This window comes from Hippopotamus amphibius, chromosome 3, assembly GCF_030028045.1.
Source record: "Hippopotamus amphibius kiboko isolate mHipAmp2 chromosome 3, mHipAmp2.hap2, whole genome shotgun sequence".
NCBI lineage: Eukaryota > Metazoa > Chordata > Mammalia > Artiodactyla > Hippopotamidae > Hippopotamus > Hippopotamus amphibius.
In genome coordinates this window covers 122,617,090-122,635,533 of record NC_080188.1, presented here as the reverse complement: position 1 = coordinate 122,635,533, position 18,444 = coordinate 122,617,090, and the positions used below count along the sequence as shown (strand labels likewise).

Genomic DNA, 18,444 nt, shown 5'->3' with positions numbered 1-18,444 from the left:
AAACAAACCCAAATATATTATGGAGTAGAGTATAGAATTTGCATGAAATTTGGAGCTGGAATTCAGGTCCTTGGGCCATCGGGGTGTTGGAGGGCAAGGAGGTGGTGGTGGATGGTGGCTTTCCGAGTTCCCCTGCACTCTGGGTCAGGGAACTGGCATCTGCCCTGGGCTCAGATCCCCCGAAGGCCTAGTCCCTTCTTGTTCTTCACCCACTCACCAGCAACCTTGGCAGGTCGTGTCGGGCTCACCTCACTTTACTCCTTTGCACAGTGGGACAGGGGCTGGCAGCAGACAGGGGCCCAGGGCTGAGGGCCATGTCTGCAGGTGTCCCCAGAGCACAGGAGGCACCCCTGTCCTGGATCTGCACTGGCCTCCTGCAGCCTCAGCACTGAGGGGCCTCAGAGGGCCATGGGCACTGGGCCCCCTGCTGATCTCAGAACCACACTTGGCATCACACTGGTGGGGGGGGGGGGGTCCAGCTGACCGTGCTCAGGGGCCCATGGGAGGTCATCCCAGATCTCCCCCATGCCTACCTGGGGCCAGGGGCTTGCCTGCAGTGAACTGTTCAAGCAGGACCCCTGGGAAGGGGCCGTTTCCATCTCTGGCGTCTGAGAGCACAGCACTGTCCTTCACTAAGCCTTGGGCTCCTCATCTAGAAAATGGGTATTGGTTGGCCTGGGCCTGTGGTGTTGGGACACTTCCAGGGAGGGATCTGAGTTGCCCCTTGGGGCTTCCTGAAGGTGGGACGAAGGGACTGCTGGGCTGCTGGACTCCTCTGCTCTCAGTACCACACAGTTCAGCAGCTCCAAGCTGAGCAGAAGGTTTCATTTGAAGAAGTGTCAGCAGCTTTAAAAAAAAAAAAAAAAAAAGTTGCTGAGCTAGAATTTCTCTGTGGGACTTTCTGGAGTGGGAGCCGGCTGCAGGATTGCCCCCGCTCCCCGCACCCCCCAATTCTGTCTTGGCTCCCATGGACCCGGACTGGGTTCCCTACAGGAGGTGGAAGAGGTGCAGGTACTGCAGTTCTTGTCCAGTCTTTCTGGGGACCACCCAGCCCTACCCTGACCTGCTCCACACAACTTCCATCCCCTCTTCTCTGGAATCAGGCAGCCGGGGGAAAGTCCTGCCTCTGCCTGGACTCTAGGCTGTGACCTTGGGGAAGTTATGCAATCTCTTTGAGTTATTGTATGACCTCTTACGGTGATGGAAGATCAAAGGGATGCTACCTAGAAGGCTCTTTGCTTAGGGCCCCCAGCAACAGGGCTTAGGTATTTATTTTTTAAAAGTGGTGCACACAGTCCATGGCCCTGGAGCCATTGCCTGCTCTCACCTGAGACAGGCACTCGGCTGCCTCCGGGCCTGTTTTGTCCTTGAAAGTTACTTGCCTTGAAAACAAATCTTTCTGTCCAGAGCAAGTCCCACTTTCAGGGCCCCTGCACAGGCTGTTCTCTTTGTGGGAGTCCCCCTTCCTTTGGTCAGCTGCTGACTTCTGGTGCCTTGTGGGCCCTGGGATGGCAATCCCCGCCGGGCAGATGGTCAGTGCCTTTCCTTTAGTGACTCTGATGCCCTTATCAGGGAAATGCTAACACGCTAGACTCGGGGAGAGCGGGTGCGCTGAGCTGCAGCGCCACCCAGAGGCACCTGGAGTATCTGCACCAATGTGGGGCAGGCTGCGCTCTCTGCTGCCCCTGGTGTTGGCCGAGGGCAGTGTTCCCTCACGTCTGCAAATGAGCAGTTGCCTAGTAACTTGCTTAAAGGACCATTGGGGAGGCCCCCTGGCCTCAGCCACCCCACTCCTTATTGCCTAGAATCCTTCACTGGTGGGTCATCTTTGCCCTTGTCCCTCTGTATCCCCTATGCTAGAACCCCTGGGGACAAGTCAACCACCTCTCTCCCCAGCTCCTCTTCCCCTTCTATGTCTATAGATTTCTGTTTTGTTTGGGTTTTGTTTTTTGGCCTCGCCTCGCAGCATGTGGGGTCTTAGTTCCCCAACTGGGATCGAACCTATGTCCCCTGCAGTGGAAGCCCGGAGTCTTAACCACTGGACCACCAGGGAAGTCCCCACCTATAGGTTTCTTATGCAATCGTGGTATATGGGCCAGGTCTGTACAAGGAAGGAGGGAAAGGCCTCGGTGGAGCCTCTGAGAAAGGCCGATGTGTCCCTGCTTTACAGTCTGGGGCCCAGAGGAAAAGCAAAACTCCTTAGGGAAGCCATGCCTTATTCATGTGCCCCTTCAATCAACCAGCATTTATTTAATCAGAGTCATCTGAGAGCTGGCCCAGGCAGATGGGGGAAATGGAGATTCACAAGAACCAGCCCCTGCCTGTAATGTTGGGAGTGGCTGGCAGGTTATGTGACTGGACACGCGGTAGGTCTCTCCCACCCCCATCCCTACCCCACACCCGTCCTGGAGCACCTGGCTGCTTCCACCTCCTTGGCCATTCCCAGGCCCCTGGTACCTGTCACTAGTTCTGGATACTTGCTCTTGAACCAGATAATTTGGAACAAAGACCCAAATGCCTTCAAAATTCAGAGAAATATACTTAAAATAGCAGAAGACAGCAGAGACGACCTTTAAGTCCTAGCATATTTGTTATGTTTATGATGGGCTAGTTCCAGACCTGGGGCCCGCCTTCCCCCTCCAGGCCTGTTTCTTCATAGATGGGCATAGGTACTCCACTCGATCCACAGCTAATCATTTCCATCTCAGACTCAGACCAGGGGCTCTTAGAGAAGCTGCGTCCTGTCCAGAGAGGCAACACCTCTCCAGGGATGGTGTGGCTGGGACAGCTGAGGAGTCTTGACTGCCCCAAGGCACTGTGTCACATGACAGTGTCCTGTCACTCCTGGGGGCAGCCCGTGCCCAGTCTGGGTGGCTGCCACCTCTGCCACGCCCCTCTCACCAAAGGACTCCTCTCTTCCCAATGGGCCAAGAGGGTCCACCCGAGGAACTTGCCAGCCCAGTGATTACCCCTGGGGCTCCAGGTCCACACCCCACCCAGGCTGCCCTGCCAGCCCCTTCTCTGGGCCTGGTACCCAGCATATGCCCACACCACCCACAAAGCTGATACCCTTTTATTGGGGTAGCCACCTGCCACGGGTGAGCTCTTATCCCCTCCACACGTCTCCACCCCCTCCAACCAGCTGCTGGGCCTCTCGGGAGCAGTCTGACATTTGATGTGGTGGGGTGGAAGAGCCCATGGTCTGGGCGAAGGCCCTTCCCTTGCGGGGTTGAAGATGGCCAGGATGTGGGATGAGGAGCTGGGGTGAGCTGCCGCATCGAGTGGCCTCAGCCTCCTTACCTGTGAATGGAGGTTTGGTCCTGTGACCACTCGGGGGCTTGCACGTTAGGGTGTCATGACTTCGGCAGGGGGTGGGGGTCAGGAACCCACGATTCTGTGTTGGGTAAGAGCCTCAGCAGAGTATGGGGACAGGAGGGGCGGTTGGGTAGAGAGAAGGTGTGGGCGTCCCTAGTTTCTTGCACAGGTAATACATCAGGGCAAGGCGGGGGGGGGGGGGGCAGTGGGGGGGGGGGTAGAAGTCACAGAAGATCCAGCTGCCCATCAACCTGGGCCAAGATTTACCTGATGCCCTCAGAGCCACAGTATCCCCACCCCTCTCCTCCCCGTCCTGGGATCCTGGTGATGGACGCTGGACTTACAGCTGATAGAGGTGCAGGGGTGTGTGTGTGTGTGTGTGTGTGTGTGTGTGAGAAAGAGAGAGGGAGGGAGGGTGTGTGGCTGTACTGTACCATCCTGGGAGTCAGTGTGTGTGTCTGTGTGTGTGTGTGTGTCTGTGTGTGTGTCTGTGTGTGAGAAAGAGAGGGAGGGAGGGTGTGTGGCTGTACTGTACCTGCCTGGGAGTCAGAGTGCCTGGGAGTCAGAGTCAGTTCTGCCACCCAGGTAGGAGGCAGAACCCGGGCACAAGTAAGAAGGATGGACACCCTCTAATGGGTGTCCAGGCCAGGCAAGGCCAAGGGCTCACAGGGGTTGAGAGATGACAGCATCCTTGGAGCCCAGTCCCTTCTCTGTACAAACCGGGGAGACTTCGGCCTAGTCCTTTGGGGAGGGCAAAGGATTCCCCCACAAGGCCACGCGCTGAGCCAGGGCTGGGTCTCTGCCTCTTGGCTCAAGGCTTCTGGAATCCTAGGTAGGTCCTGTTCCAGAGTCTGCGCCCACTGGGGAGTCACACACACACCCCCCCGACCTGGAACGGCTGGCTCTCCCTGCCGGCTATACTGCCATCTCAGGCGAAGCAAGAGGGAGGAGGGGGTCTCCTCTGGAGCCCTCCCCAGATTCTGGCCCCCTGTGAACCTCTTGGCACTTTCCTGGCACACCCAGCTTGACCTGCCAGCTGAGTCGGCCCAGAGCAGGGTCACAGAGAGCAGTGTGGGGGCCGCTGGGAGGCAAACTGTACCCGTGCCCCTGGCACATTCCTTTGGACTCTCCCCAGACGTGGGGGACCGAATAAGCCACTGCATGGGTACGGGGCCACTAGACATCTGGTCTCCAGGGCTTTCCTCAGCCCCTTCTGAGCCCCTTTGCCCCCCGTGCTTCTACTGACCACGCACAGGTCGAGGGGAGTCCGGTAGAGGCGAGCTAACACGGGCCTGTGGGCGGACAGCTGGTTCCTAAAGGAGAAGGGGGATGGGGAATGAGGACGTCAGGAAGGTGGCCTGTGCCAGCCCCCTGCTGCCCCCTAGAGGCCTTCCGGAAAGCCTCACTCCAGCGTGGTCGGTTTTGCCAGAGCTGCGCGTCCCCAGTTCCCAGGAAGAAGAAGGAGGGCTCATTTATTTGGGCCATTTGCCCAAAATTCCTGGCCTGGAATGCACTTCGGGAAGGAGGAGAGGATGTTCTCTCCCAAGCAAAGGCGTGCGGGGTGGGGGGCCGCGGATGGGATGGTGGACAGAGGAAGAGTGCTCCCAGTGCAGCGTGGGCCCCCTCCTCCATCCCCCATCGCACCCCACCCAGCATCAGCACGCAGGACTCGGAGGAGCACCAGGCCGACCACTGATTAAGGAGGTGAGAATAAAATCACTTCATTTATTTCCAACAATGTAGGGGTGGGGAAGCAACACGATAAGAATTAAGATCAGTTCCCTATGGATCCATTCTGCCTCAGGGGAGGGACAGTGGCTCTTTGGGCTGGTGTGTTCTCAGTGGGAGGGCCTCAGGCAGTCCCCCCGTTGCCATGGCAACGTGAAGGTCCATCACCAGCCAGGGCTGGTCCCTCCTGGCCGGCCAGCGCTGGTTCGCCCTGCCCTCCCCTGGAACTACGTACTGGTTAGTGGGTTAATTTCCAAACGCAGCGGCTCTGGGGCCTCCCGGTGGTGCCAAGCTCCCCACCCTCCCCTCTCACTTTCCAGTCCCCTCAGCCATCTGGCCTCCAACCTCAACCCCTCCTTGTCCCACTGGGTCCCCTCCAAGCCCTCGGCTCCTCAGGGTCACCTCCTCTGGGACTCCGAGTTCCTCTCTGCCTCCTGACAGTCACGGCCACTGTGGCCTCAGTGAGTGAGCCCAGCTCAGCCCACTGCGGGGCCTGGGGAGGCTGCGAGGGGTAGGTGGTCACAGGCAGACTGTCACAAGGCCCTGTCCTGCTGCCACCACTGCCACCCCCGTCAGAACGCATCCTGTAGCAAAAGGTAAAAAAAAACCAGTAAAAGACACTGGAGAGCGTGGAAGAGGGTGAAAGAGCGTGTCACGCAGGCAGGCCCATCACGGGGAGGGGCTGTGAGGAGCCCCTGGGCCTCGGCGCCCACTTGCAGCCTGTAGGGCTCAAGTCCCCTCAGGCCAAGCGCCCAGGGACTGGCTGGCACTGCCTTTCAGGTAACAAAGCACTCTGAGTTAGCGTCCCATCGCTCCAGAATCTTAGGTCTCTCAACTAGGACACACATCTGAACAGGGATGGGGGGACAGGGCTGAGCCTACAGGCCGGCCAACCCCCGACCTGGCCGTTGCTTCTGCTGAGCCCATCTGTGGCACTGCCCCCTTGGACCCAAGGTCACGAGCTCTGGAGTTGGGAGGCGGTAGGATGGAACTGCTCGGGCCCTGGGTCAGGCTCCAGTGGGGCCAGGAGGGCATTTCCCTGGGCCCCAAGGCCTGAGCTGGCTGCACCGCAGGCAAAGGGAGCCTGGCTTCAGGGCCCAGGGCCCCAGACATCTGAAGAGAAAGTGGGGCCTGCAGGGACGCCCCAAGTACCGATCCTGGTGGTGGGAAGGAGACCCAGGCACAAAGTACTCCACCCCACGTAAGGGCAGATGGTGGGCGGCCATCAGAGAGGGTGGAGCCGGCCTGCAGGCTCAGGGAGCCTCGTCCTGCTGGCTAGGACTCAGCCCCACAGACCTCAAGAGCATCTGAAGAAGAAAAGAGGGTGGTTTGGAGGCCAGGCTACAAGGAGGGGGTCACAGGCCACTGGTCTGGCTGCTGTTTAGGGGCAGAGGGTGGAGGCAGGAATAGAGCCACCCGGCTGTGCTCCTGGGCGGGGACAGCGGGCTGACGGGCAGGCCCCAGGAGGAAGGGTGTTGGAGGAAGGCGTGAAGGCAGTGAAACCAGAGAGCACAACAGGAAAGACCAAACCCAGGGTCTGGGAGCCAGCGTGTACCACAGCCTCATGACACCCGTCTGAACAAAATCCCACCCTTCCCTTTGGCCATCACCCCCACCTGCTCCCCCTTCCCCGTGGATGCCCCGAGGGCTGCAGCTTCATTTGTGGAGGTAGGCGTCCAGCCACAGCTGCCCAGACTTCCTCAGGGACCTGGGAAGAGAGGGACAGGGACAGTCAGGGGCCAGGGAGCCCCAGGGAGTGGGGGGCTAGGAGCGTGGGTGCTTCCTCTCAACCAGGGGCCTGCGGGGCTGCTAGCTCAGGGCTCCCTAAGGGACCCCCGTGGAAGGACCAATGGAAGGTCCTCATTTAACCCCAGACAGAGTCCTGGTGATTCCTAGCGACGGAGGGGCCAGTTGGGGGCACCAGTGCCAGCAGGGCCTCGGCCCCTCTTGTCGCCACTGTCTCCACCAAGGGTGGTCCCAACTACGTGCCCCTCAGTCCCCTCCCTGTGCCCCACGGACCTCAAGAGGCCCCAGCACCCATGCCCACCCCCGCCCCCCTTACCCGATGACATCCTGCAGGGCCCGCAGCAGAGGCTTCTGCTGGTACTCGATGCCGTGCTTGGCGCACAGGGACCTCACCAGTGGGGCGACCTTGTGCAGGTTGTGCCGGGGCATGGTGGGGAAGAGGCTGGGGAGAGAGCGGGGGGCCCGGCATGAGGAAGGGCCCGCCTCCTCTCACGGCCCACATGGAGGCTGGCCACACCCGGGAGACCCTGTCCATCTCTCCCTGTGTGCCCACGGAGGCAGCCGGCACGTGGAGGGGAAGGGCTGGGCCTCGGGTTCCTTGGCAATAAGGGGACAAGCCACCTGCCCTGCGAGGCTCACGAGATCAAGGAAGAGGCCAAGCCACACGTGTGGGGGTGGTCGTCACTGTGACCACGTGGCCCAGGGCATGAGAGCCCCTCTCCAGGCCTCAGCGGGGCCGGGGCGGAGACACGCTCTAGGGTCGGTGGGGGGGCCCCACTGGTGACGAGAGAGGGGTAGCCCCCTCCTGCTGCCCTCTGCCAGGGGAGGCTGATGGCTCCTTCCCTCCACTCCCCCTGTCACCGCCCCCCTGCCGAGCCTGCACTCACTGGTGCTCAATCTGGAAGTTGAGGTGCCCACTGAACCAGTCATTGAAGAAGGACTGCTCCACGTTGCAGGTGGCTGCCAGCTGTCGGGGAGAAGGGGGATGAGTGGCCCGGAGAAAAGGCACGAAGGGCCCCATCCCCATCCCGTGAGGCCCAGCCTTACCCGGGTCTCACCGCCCCACCCAGATGTCCCACTGGTCCCTCCAAAGCCCCCCGCCACCCTCTCTTGCCCAGCCCTGTGCCCCCCAGTGGAAGGGCACAGGCAGCCCCAGGGAAGTGCAGGGTGGTGCTGGGCCCACGGGGCAGCCCCATTCCCCGGGGGCCGAAGACAGGGACCTCGGGTCCAGGCTCCGTGAGGCCCCGGTGGCCAGCGCCACCTGCGCTCACCTGGCTGCTGAACCAGTCGCGGTAGGGCTCTCGGTCAATCTCCATGACGATGTGATTCATCTGTGTGACCCACACAAACCAATGGCTCTCCAGGAACCTGGAAGGGAGCTTGGCTCAGCGCTGGAGCCCGGGGGATCAGTGGGAACAGACCCTCTCTCCCGCCTGTGAGCGGCCCGGGGCGGGTGTGGAGGGAATGCAGCCCCTGATGAGGGGCCAGGGCAGGAACTGGGGGCCGCTGAGCCTTTCCTCATGGGGGCCCCACATCAAAGGCCCCATCAGTGCCAGTGCTCGAGGGCCCAGGGGTTATTAACCAGCAAAGCTCAGGCACCTGATGAAGTTGAGGAAAAGGATGGCTCCCAAAACACCATAGAAAGGGACGTAGGTGATGAAGAAACGGGTATAGTAGCTGATGGCCCAGGCCAAGTCCTGTGGAGAGAAACACAGTTAGACATGGGAGTGTCCCACCCTCCCAGGCACAGCGTCCGGACCACAGGTGTGTACACAGCACCTCCCGCTCACCGTTGGGAGAAGGTGGCCGAGAAAGCTCAACGGGCCTCCGCGAAGCTGGACACCGGGCCCACTGAGGATGCAACCCCTGCCAGTGCAGGGTGTGCACAACGGTCTTTATGTCTAGGGAAGTGCTGAGTGTTTTAGCAGCGGGAAGGGTGCTGCATGCTCTGCATTTAGGGAAATAAACAGGGTTGGGGACCAGCAGATGCCAGCCAGGGCGAGGGGCTGGGGGAGTCAGCAGCTCTTTTGTGGTCCCGGGGATTCTGAAGGTGCCTTACAATCTGCACAGCCCCCCAACACCTGCAGGCTCACAAGCGGCTCATCAGCACCTAGGTCTCCTTCCTGGACACTCACTGTAGCCCAACAAAGGCCAGGGACACCATCCATCACCCACCTCCGGGCCCTCCCAGCAACCTCTGACGCTCCTGGCCCTCTTCTTCACCCGATCCTCCTCCTGGCCCCTCCTCCACTCCGCTCTCCTTCCTGGGCAAGCACCTCCCCCAGCTGCCCCTACTGCTTCGCAACCATGGCAACCAGAGTGACCATCTGAACTCCAAGCAGACCCTATCTTCCCCTGCTAAGCCCTCCCATCCCACCCAGATCAGCCCACAGGGATTGGGGCCCACTGTCTGCTCAGCCACCCCGACCCAGCTTGTTCCTACCCCAGGGCCTTTACACTGACTGCTTCCTCTCCCTCATCACTTCTCCCCAGAGACTCAGCAGGGTAATGACCAGAGCACAGACTCCACGTCAGGCTGCCGGCCTTAATTACAGCTCCACCCTATTCTGCGTAGCTGTGAGTAATTTTCAGTTCCTCCATCTGCAGCATGGGAAAAGAACGCCCCCCCACCCCACACCCGGAGGTTCTAAATTGCTTGAAGATGTTGCAACAATAAGCATAGCCCACAAGTCTGAGCTCTGACAACTCCAATCTGGTCCCTACACCACTTTGCCACCATAGAGACCTTCCTAACGTGCAAGTTGGATCACGCCACCACCATCTTCAAAGCCATCACGGGCCCCCTTCCTCCCTGGGGGATAGAGAATAAAAACCAGCCCCTTGGTAGTACACACAGGCCCCTCACATGCCTGCCCACCGACCTGGCCTCATCTGCAGCCCGTCTCCCACAGCCAGGCCATGCTGCTGTGTCTGCGTCTGGCTGTATCCACCTGGAAGCTCCCTCTCCCCTATCTGCTCAGCAAACTCATCCTTCAAACGAGCTCTGTTCAGTTAAGCCCCACAAACATTCAGTGAATGCCTTCTCTGTGTCAGGGACTGAGTTAGGTGCTGGGGGCAAAAGGAAGCCCTTCAGAGCCCCTCATCTGGAAGGACAGACTTATACAGAGATCCCTTTAATATCATACAGAAAGGGACACCTAGCTACAGGGGTGATGGGACTGTGGCGTGAGGTCCTGATCTGATCCCGATTTAGGGAAGGCCTCCATCTGGAGGTGATGTCTGAGCTGGGCCGGGATACGCCGGACATCAGCCAAGCAAAGAACAGGAGGGATGGAGGTTTCCAGAAGGATGACAATACGAAGATAAGCCCAGAGAGGCGATCGGGCAGAGGCTGTGTTTACACATAGATTACATGCTTCATGTACCCCAGCCCAAGCGCTCGAGGTACGGGTGGGAGACCCCAGCCAGGTCACGTCTGCCTGGGCGGACTGGCCTCTACCTTGCTGGCAATGAAGACCCACTGAGTGCTTTAAACAACAGGGACGTGGTCCCATCTGGATCTTAAAATAGATCCCTGCCAGCTGGTGGTGGGGAGCTGTGGTGATTCCAGTAGCTCAGGAATGAAATGACAGAGGCCCAAACCAGGACCCACGGCCCTGATGAGGGGATAAAAGATTCCAGAAGTATTTATGAGGCAGGGGCAGCTCCACGTGGGGACTGCTTGGTCGTGAGGATTCTGGGCTGGTCCCTGACGTCGGTGCCATCGGAATGGGGTGGGCAGAACGGCTGGGGAGGGGAGCCTGAAGGGTCAGCTGTGGGCAGAGGGCAAGACCTCAGGACCGAGGTGGTCTTTAAGGGGTTGCGGGAAGCAAATATTTAAGTTCTGTCCCTACTTTTCATCACATTCATTCTAATTCCTTGTTTGTGTGTGTGCAGTACAGTAGTAGGTACACATGCATTAACGGAGGTGTGCGCTTATATGCTGTCATGCAGACACATGACCATGGGACCACTGGTTTCAGGGGTAACGGATGAAGGAGATGCAGGGAAACAGAGGTGGAGGAGAACAAGCAGAGGCGGGACTTGGAAGCTGACAGGGAGAATTTCAAGGAGCCATCAGTGGTATCAGATACATCAGACCTGCAGGAGGTTGAGGCTTGGCAAACACCCCCAGGATGTAGCCACTGGCGATGCTGGCTGTATTTGGGGCTAGATAATTCTCAGCTGCGGGAGGCTGTCCTGGGCATGGTAGGATGCCCACTAGAGGCCAGTAGCACTTCCTCCCCCAGAGCTGTGACAATCAAAAATATCTCCCCGGAGGGATTCCTAGGTGGCGCAGTGGTTAAGAATCTGCCTGCCAATGCAGCAGACACGGGTTCGATCTCTGCTCCAGGAAGATCCCACATGCCGCAGAGCAACTAAGCCCATGCGCCACAACTATTGAGTCCATGTGCCGCAACGATGGAAGCCCATGCACCTAGAGCCTGTGCTCCACAATAAGAGAAGCCACGGCAATGAGGAGACCGCGCACCACAACGAAGAGTAGCCCCCGCTCACCACAACTAAAGAAGGCCCATGCACAGCAACGAAGACCCAACACAGCCAATAAATAAATACATAAATAAATTTATTTAAAAAAATGTCTCCCAGGACGTCCCTGGTGATCCAATGGCTAAGATTCCGTGCTTCCATTGCAGGAGGCATGGGTTCGATCCTTGGTCAGGGAACTAAGATCCTGCATGCCGTGTGGTGCAACCAAAAAAGAAAAAAAAGGTCTCCCAGATACTGCCAAGTGGCTCCTTCTGTTGAGGACCACTGCCCCAGGTCACAGCTGCACTGGGCACCTAAGCTCACTGTTACCAGAAATCAGAAAACCACAGGGCAGGGCATGCCTCTCCCCACGTAGGCCCCCGAGGGGAGGGCGGGGTTTGGCCCTAAGCCTGGCTGCAGTCAGCTACCGTTTTATGAGAAGCCCAAGCGTGAACCCTAATCCCCGGCAGGAAAGCCCTGTCCTGAGGGGCCCGATCAAATGTCCCTGGCTGGGCCACCTGAGCCAGTGCAGGTACAAAGTCTGATTCCCTTTCCCGCTGTTCCTATTTAATGCTTTGTTCCTTAGGGAACAAGCATAGTAAGGAAAAAAAAAAAAAAAAAGGATTAAATATTCATGTCCGGGGTCATCTGCCATAAAAAGCAGATTAAAGTGCCACCAGCAACAGCATCATGGTCCTTTTCAGCCGTGACTCCTTCCAGGGCCCTGGTGAGTTCAGGTGGAAAGAGCAGTCACCACAGGGGCAGCAGATTTGGATTCTAATTCCCACGGCTTAACTGATCTATAAACGCCTTCCCTCCAGCCCGTACCTGCCTTGCTGGCAAAACAGGGTTAAATAACATCACGTAGGTGGCAGTGCTTAACTATTCCTGGAACACAGCAGGTCCGGATGAAAAAAATGTGTCTTAGCGGAGTGTAGGCCAGGTTTTACCAGCATAGGGCTGGCGGAGACTTCAGAATCCCGCCTCTTTCCCCAAACACCCCCACCTGCTCCCAGGCCTGGCCCTCTTAGGAGAATCAACAGGCACCTTTGCTAATAACACCAACGTCTTACGTTGTAAGACAACGTACTTCGAAGCCCTTCAATTGCTATGCAAACACGAGGTCCTGTTATTTGAAAGAGTGGTGGCTGGGGGTTTGGGGGGAGAGTCCAGGCCGTGGCATCGGGAGACCTGGGTTCTAGCGCCTGACCCACCCCTCAGTGTCACCTTGGCCAAGTCCCAAACTCTCAGTTTCTATATCTTCATTTATGAAACTGGGTTTGTTTGTTTTTTAAAAAAAGACCAGCAATACCGACTAAGTGACTATCCGCTTGGTCCCGAGGGCAGGGGCCCTGTCCCTGTCCCTGTCCCAGTGAACCTGCCTAGGGTGACTGCTTCACCCAGGGCATCCCATCACGGGCACATCCTCCTTTTCCGCAGAACCACGCTTGCGCGTCTACATCAAGCCAAGCACCACTGTGCCCCACGCTGCGAGGCCCTCTCCAAGGTCCCTTCCTCTCTCTGGAGTTACAGGCTGGATCATGTCCCCTAAAATGAATAGGTTGAGGTCTTCATCCCCAGGACCTCACAGGAGAACCTTATTTGGAGATAGGGTCCTTGCAGATGTCATTAGTGAAGATGAGGTCATTAGGGCGGGCCCTAATTCACTAGGACTAACGTCCTTATGATATTGAGTAGTGCCCTGTGGGGCTCCTGGGCACAGAGCCTTGGTGTGTCCCCTATTTCTCTGATTATAGGAAATAGCCTTCATTTAGCCTCCATGACCTTCCCCGAGTTCCAATGGGCAGATTCAGGAGGCTTGTTATTTAGTGAAGGGAGGGAATGGGCCAGACCTGGAAGAAACAGTCAAGAGCAGCCTTGGGGCAAAGTCCCGTTTTCCCAACAATACACACGACAATATCTCTGAGCTATTTTGCAGAAGTCGAAACCCATCCCAGGTGCAAGAAGTTAATGATGAACGAGGGCACACTGCCCACACGCCCACAGGCCCTAGACCCGTTGGACCTGAAGGTGGGTGATGCTGACTCCTACCTACCTCGCCACCAGCCCATCCGAAGAATGCGAGACTGTGACTGCCTTGATGCTTACCGCCTACCCTTGGCCACGAGCCCCGACTATAAGAGCTCTCCCTATTCCCCAGGGAGGCGGGCACCGTTCTTGAGGCGCTAGCCACTATGTTCCCCCTTTGCCTGGCAAAGTAAGAAAGCTATTCCTCTCCACTCCTCCAAAGCTCTGTCTCTGTATCTCTATTCGGCATCGGTGAACAGAGGCCGGGTTTTTCTCAGCAACGCTTATCCAAAGGGGGAAACCTACACAGATACAGACACACACACAGAGGGAAGATGATGTAAAGGGACACACGGAGACGATGACAGGACCAGATCCTTCCTCACCACCCTCAGAAGGACCAACCCTGCAGACACCTTAATCTTGGACTCCAGCCTCCAGAACCGTGAGACAATACAATTCTGTCGTTTAAGAGACGTTTCACTCAGTTTGTGGTACTTTCTTATGCAGCTGTAGCAACCTAAGTGCCTGGCTGCTCTCCATTTACCAACCAGAGTGCAGTGTGACCCGCTCCACTGGCTCTTAGGGGCCACACGGGGACACAGGAGGGTGATGGCTGGAGCGGAGACTTGGATGGGTGGGCTGACTGAGACTCAATGTGTCGCCTTTGGGAACTTTCTGAGGGGGCTCTGCCAAGGCAGTGGCTCCCCCAGTGGACGCCCGGTGTGGGGAGATGTTTAGGGTTCAGGTGCTATGGCCTCGCTGGCTCCTGGCAGCCTCAGAGCAAGTCCCCTCCCAAGGGTAACAAGGCAGCCACCCCAGGAGGAGATGCCACTCACCCTAGTCGCCCTCCTCCCCACACCCCTGGGCCCCCTGGACTCACCACCCAGTCTTTGCGGACGATCATGGTCATGATGATCTGGTACTGGAAGTATAACGGGATAAGCAGCGGCGGCCCAACTGCAAGCGAGAGAGGAGAGGAACTCAGAGAGGCCTGTCCCACCCGGGCGGGGCCGGAAGATGGGGAGAAGCCGGGGGCAGAAGCCGGAATGTGGTGGCAGCTCTGCAGCTCCCAGGCAGAGGCAGCCGGGGCCCTGGTACCCAAGGAGGGGGCTGGGAGCAGACAGGACCCGCCGGCACCCCACCCAGGGGTCATGATTGCGGGACCCTGGGCAGGTATCTGGGCCAGTGTCCCTTCTGTATTGTGCGCCAAGAGGGGTTTGCCAGGGATGGCTGCTGTGGTCCCTTCTCCTCTGACAGGTTTGGTGTCACTTTCTGGGTCTGGAAGGGTGTCGGGTGGGAGGGGAGATACACAGTCATATGGGGTGAGAAAGGGTTCGGGTGTGGTTGCGGGGCACTCCAGCACTCACTCAGGAAGAAGTACTCGTGCTGGTGGTTGTAAGGCAGGTATTTCAGCTTCTTCTTGCCGTACTGAGGAGAGAGCAGAGACCGTGAGCCCCCAGCACCCCTCAGGCCCCAGGCTCCCGTGCTCTCCTCCCCTGGCTCTACAGCCACGGTCCCTTCCTCCTGCCCAGGGGGCCTCTGTCCCTCTGCACCCTGGGCCCCCCAAGGCTGGGCCCCTTTGGGCTCCAGGCCTCTCTGGCCAACACTTGCTCAGCCCTTGCTGGGCATGCCAGTCCCGAGCTGTGTTCCACGTTGGCCTCAGCGCGTGGGCTCCTCTGCGAGCTGGTGCTTCCAAAGCTGAAGCTAAAGGTCAAGTCACTGCCCAAGGCCACACAAGAAGTAGGCCAGCTGGGATCTGAACCTAAGAAAGTGGACTCAGAGCCTACGTGACAGGCACTAAATAAATGTTTGTTTGTTTTTTGGCTACGTGACTTACAGGACCTTAGTTCCCCAACCAGTGGTTGAACCCGGGCCATGGCAATGAAAGTGCCAAGTCCCAACCATTGCACCACTAGGGAACTCCCTAAATAAATGTTTATTGAGTGAATGCACCACTCAACAATGCACGAGGGGCAGGGGTGGTGATGGGGAGCGCAGAGGGCGGTCCTTGGCCAGTTCCCACCTCTTTGGGAGAGAGAAAAGCTCCTGGCTCCCCCAAGGAGCTCCCATGAGCCCACAGTGGCAAGGGGAACTCAAGTAAGGGCCTGGGGAATTAAGTCACGGGGCTGGGAGCATCTACCTCCCTGGAGCCGCCTGCAGTTTCCAAGCTGAAACTTTTCACTTGAAGATGCCCGTAGGCCAGAGGAGGTCACCTCATGGACTCTTCAGCCCACACCTGGTCACCCGGTCCTACTCAGGGCACCCTGATGCCCAGACATTCAAGTGAGGAGGGCTGGGAGGTCTGGCTGGGGCATGGGCTTTCTCACTGCACAAAGTGGCTCAGGTGACACTGAGCGTGAGCCAGGCTGGGGGTACCCAGGGCTCCACAGGGTCCCTGTAGCTCCTTAATTTCAGCCCTCCAGGGACCAGCCCACCCTGCTCCTTATGGACTGAGAACAAGAGATGCTGCTTGCAGAGGGGCAACGGCTCTTGCCTGCGATGCTGGGGGGCTGTGCACGGAGTCTGGGCTTGGACTCTGCCTCTCAGCAGTGCTGAGACCCTGCACAGGTCACGAAGCCCATCTGAGCCCTGTTTGGCATCCAAATCACTGACTGCTAAGAGCAGCCAATGAGAACATGGGCATAAATGCCAGGGGCAGACCCCTGGGACACGGCTCCTCTCCCCACCGCCCCACTCCCCGGCTCCGAAGGTCGGCACTGCCCTCATCCGATGACGTCCACTCCTGCTTAGTGAAGCCGGGAGATGAAAGCATGTTACAGATAGAGGAACCCTGCATGTCCTCTGGGCCAATGCTCCCATTCTCCAGGTGAGAACACAGAGAGGGGAGGGAGGGCCCACAGACAGAGGGGACCTGGGTGGAAGCAAAGCCAAGCCTGTCCTCAGGACATGCATCTCAGCACCAGCAGCCACGGCCATGGCGCACCCGGCCGAAGCACCACCAGACACGACCCCTTTGTTCCGTGCGGCCTCCTGTGCCTCGGCAGGGGTCGCACCTATCCCCAGGATGCACATCCTTTGCACGAAGGCTGTCATTAAGATAGAGGCTGGGACCTCCCTGGTGGCTTCTGCCTGCCAATGCAGGAGACACAGGTTCGATCCCTGAGCCAGGAAGATCCCACGTGCCGCGAAGCAACTAAGCCCGTGTGCCACAACTATTGAGCCTGTGCTCTAGAACCCTCGAGGCACAACTACGGAGCCCATGTGCCACAACGACGGAAGCCCACGTCTAGAGCCCGTGCTCTGCAACAAGAGAAGCCACTACAATGAGAAGCCTGCGCATCGCAACAAAGAGTAGCCCCCACTCGCCACAACTAGAGAAAGCCCACGTACAGCAACGAAGACCCAACGCAGCCAAACATAAATAAATAAAATAATAAATAACTCTTAAAAAAAAAAAACAAAAAACCGAGGCTGGCGTTGGAGAGGTCCCAGCCAGGGGACCCCAGACACAGTCTTGGACAACTTTCCAGAGGAGGGAGAGAATAGAGGCACCCCCTGAATGGCCGGTCTGGTGGTGCAGGTTCTGGGGAGCATGTGGCCCACAGAACAGGCCCCCAGGTCCTGCTCCAACCTTTTCCCAGAAGCCAGGAAACAGGCCCAGACTTCTGGACAGGAGCCCTCCCCACCACATCTCTACCCCAAGGGTCGTCCCAGGGGACAGCCCCAGGCCCAGAGGACCCTCGGGCTGGTCCCGCTCTACTCAGGGAGGGAGCACGACAGGCAGCGCAGGCTGGCCAGCAGAGGGTCCCCAGAGAAGGACCCGGGGGTGGGTGTACCTGGGGCGTTGGTCTGCAGCTGCGTTTGCACAGCGAGCACCCAGTCTGCACTGATGCACAGTGCCCTGTAGGGGGTGACAGGAGATCAGGAGCTGATGCTCCCAGGTGCCCTGTCCGTCCGCACGGGGCCGGCTCCCTCGTGCGTCCCCTCCACGCCCCAGGCCGTCCTGCGGGACCTGCCGCGTCCGGCAGGCCTCTCCGTCCGCCTCTGAGGGCCCCCAGCCTTAGAGAGGCAGGGGCTCCAGATGTGGAAACAGTTCGTGACTTGAGCAAAGTGCTTTGCCGCGCCCCCCCACCCCCCAGCAAGCTTTGGGTTCCTTTCTGGTCAAGTGGAAGTAAGACGGGCACGTAGTCCTTCGCGGGGCTGTCGAGGGCCCGCGGGTGAGGGGGCTAGGGAGGCACTTCAGCACTGCGAGGGAAGGCCGCTCACGGTTACACGTGTGCCCGTGTGCAGTGACACACAAAACGTCACGGGACATCTGTCCCCAGCTTGATGACCTCCGTTAGGACAACTACAAGCTCGCCTGTCAGGGTAAGGCTGACCCAGGGCACTAGCTTTCCTCCGAAAACCAGCAAGCATCGCTGTGGTTTGGTGATGCCAGGCCCGTCGTGGGGCCGACCTTCTGGTTTCTTGACTTTCACACGCTCAGCTCTCTGCAACACTCAGCTGTATGTCATGGGTGCAGGGACGGGATGGGGACAGGTGTTTTAGAATGTACCAAGCTAGCAGGAGGGGCTCCTGGCTTCTTAATTCATCAGGAAGCTGGAGGGATCAACAAACACAGGCCCCTAAGGTCCAGCAGGTGGTGGCCCCGGGCAAGGCCCCTACAGGACCTGGAAGCCCTGGCTGCGAGCCAGACAGCCTGGGTTTGAATGGCAGCGCTGCCTTTTCTAGCTGTAGCCTTGAGCAAGTTATTTCATTCTCTCAGCCTTAGCTGTTCCATCTATAAAATGGGTTTGATGAGGGCTCCTGCCTCGCGGTTAAGCAAGGATTAAGTGACACCTCAAGTGCAGTGCTGGACACAGTGCTGCCCGGAGACTAAGTAAGAGTCAACCTTCCTCCCCACTGGGGACCGCAGGCCTGGAGAACCCACACGCCTCTCCCCTCCAGGACAGCCCTCATCAGGCACAGGGAGAAAGCCTGGGCCGTGGGGCCGTCACAGGGGAGATGCAAGGCAGGGGGTGCCCCCACTCGAGCTGCAGGCGAGGCTCCCAGTGGCTCGTCGTGTTCAGACCCCCAGGAGTAGCAGCACACACAGGACCTGCTCTGACGCGTCCTCAAGCCGGAGCTGAGAGGCTGCAGGCCAGAGGCAGAGGGAGGGGGAGCACGGCCAGC

At 58.6% G+C, this 18,444-nt stretch overlaps 1 protein-coding gene across 2 annotated transcripts in view; it reads right to left on the bottom strand.

Annotated features, from left to right (window-relative positions):
* Nucleotide 1: 1 nt before the first annotated feature.
* FADS2 (fatty acid desaturase 2) overlaps nt 2-18,444 on the bottom strand; it is a 39,260-nt gene continuing 20,817 nt past the window's right edge. Inside the window, exons 6-13 of one of the 2 annotated variants that reach the window (XM_057727614.1) lie at nt 14,679-14,739; nt 14,192-14,268; nt 8,389-8,486; nt 8,061-8,157; nt 7,677-7,756; nt 7,106-7,231; nt 6,660-6,751; nt 2-846 (exon numbers count right to left, since the gene is read on the bottom strand). In XM_057727614.1, coding sequence (XP_057583597.1) covers nt 6,700-6,751; nt 7,106-7,231; nt 7,677-7,756; nt 8,061-8,157; nt 8,389-8,486; nt 14,192-14,268; nt 14,679-14,739 — 591 coding nt within the window. In that variant the 3' untranslated portion in view covers nt 2-846; nt 6,660-6,699. Of the gene's footprint in view, nt 847-5,026; nt 6,752-7,105; nt 7,232-7,676; nt 7,757-8,060; nt 8,158-8,388; nt 8,487-14,191; nt 14,269-14,678; nt 14,740-18,444 lie in introns of those variants that run through there. The other variant, XM_057727613.1, reaches the window with a different exon arrangement.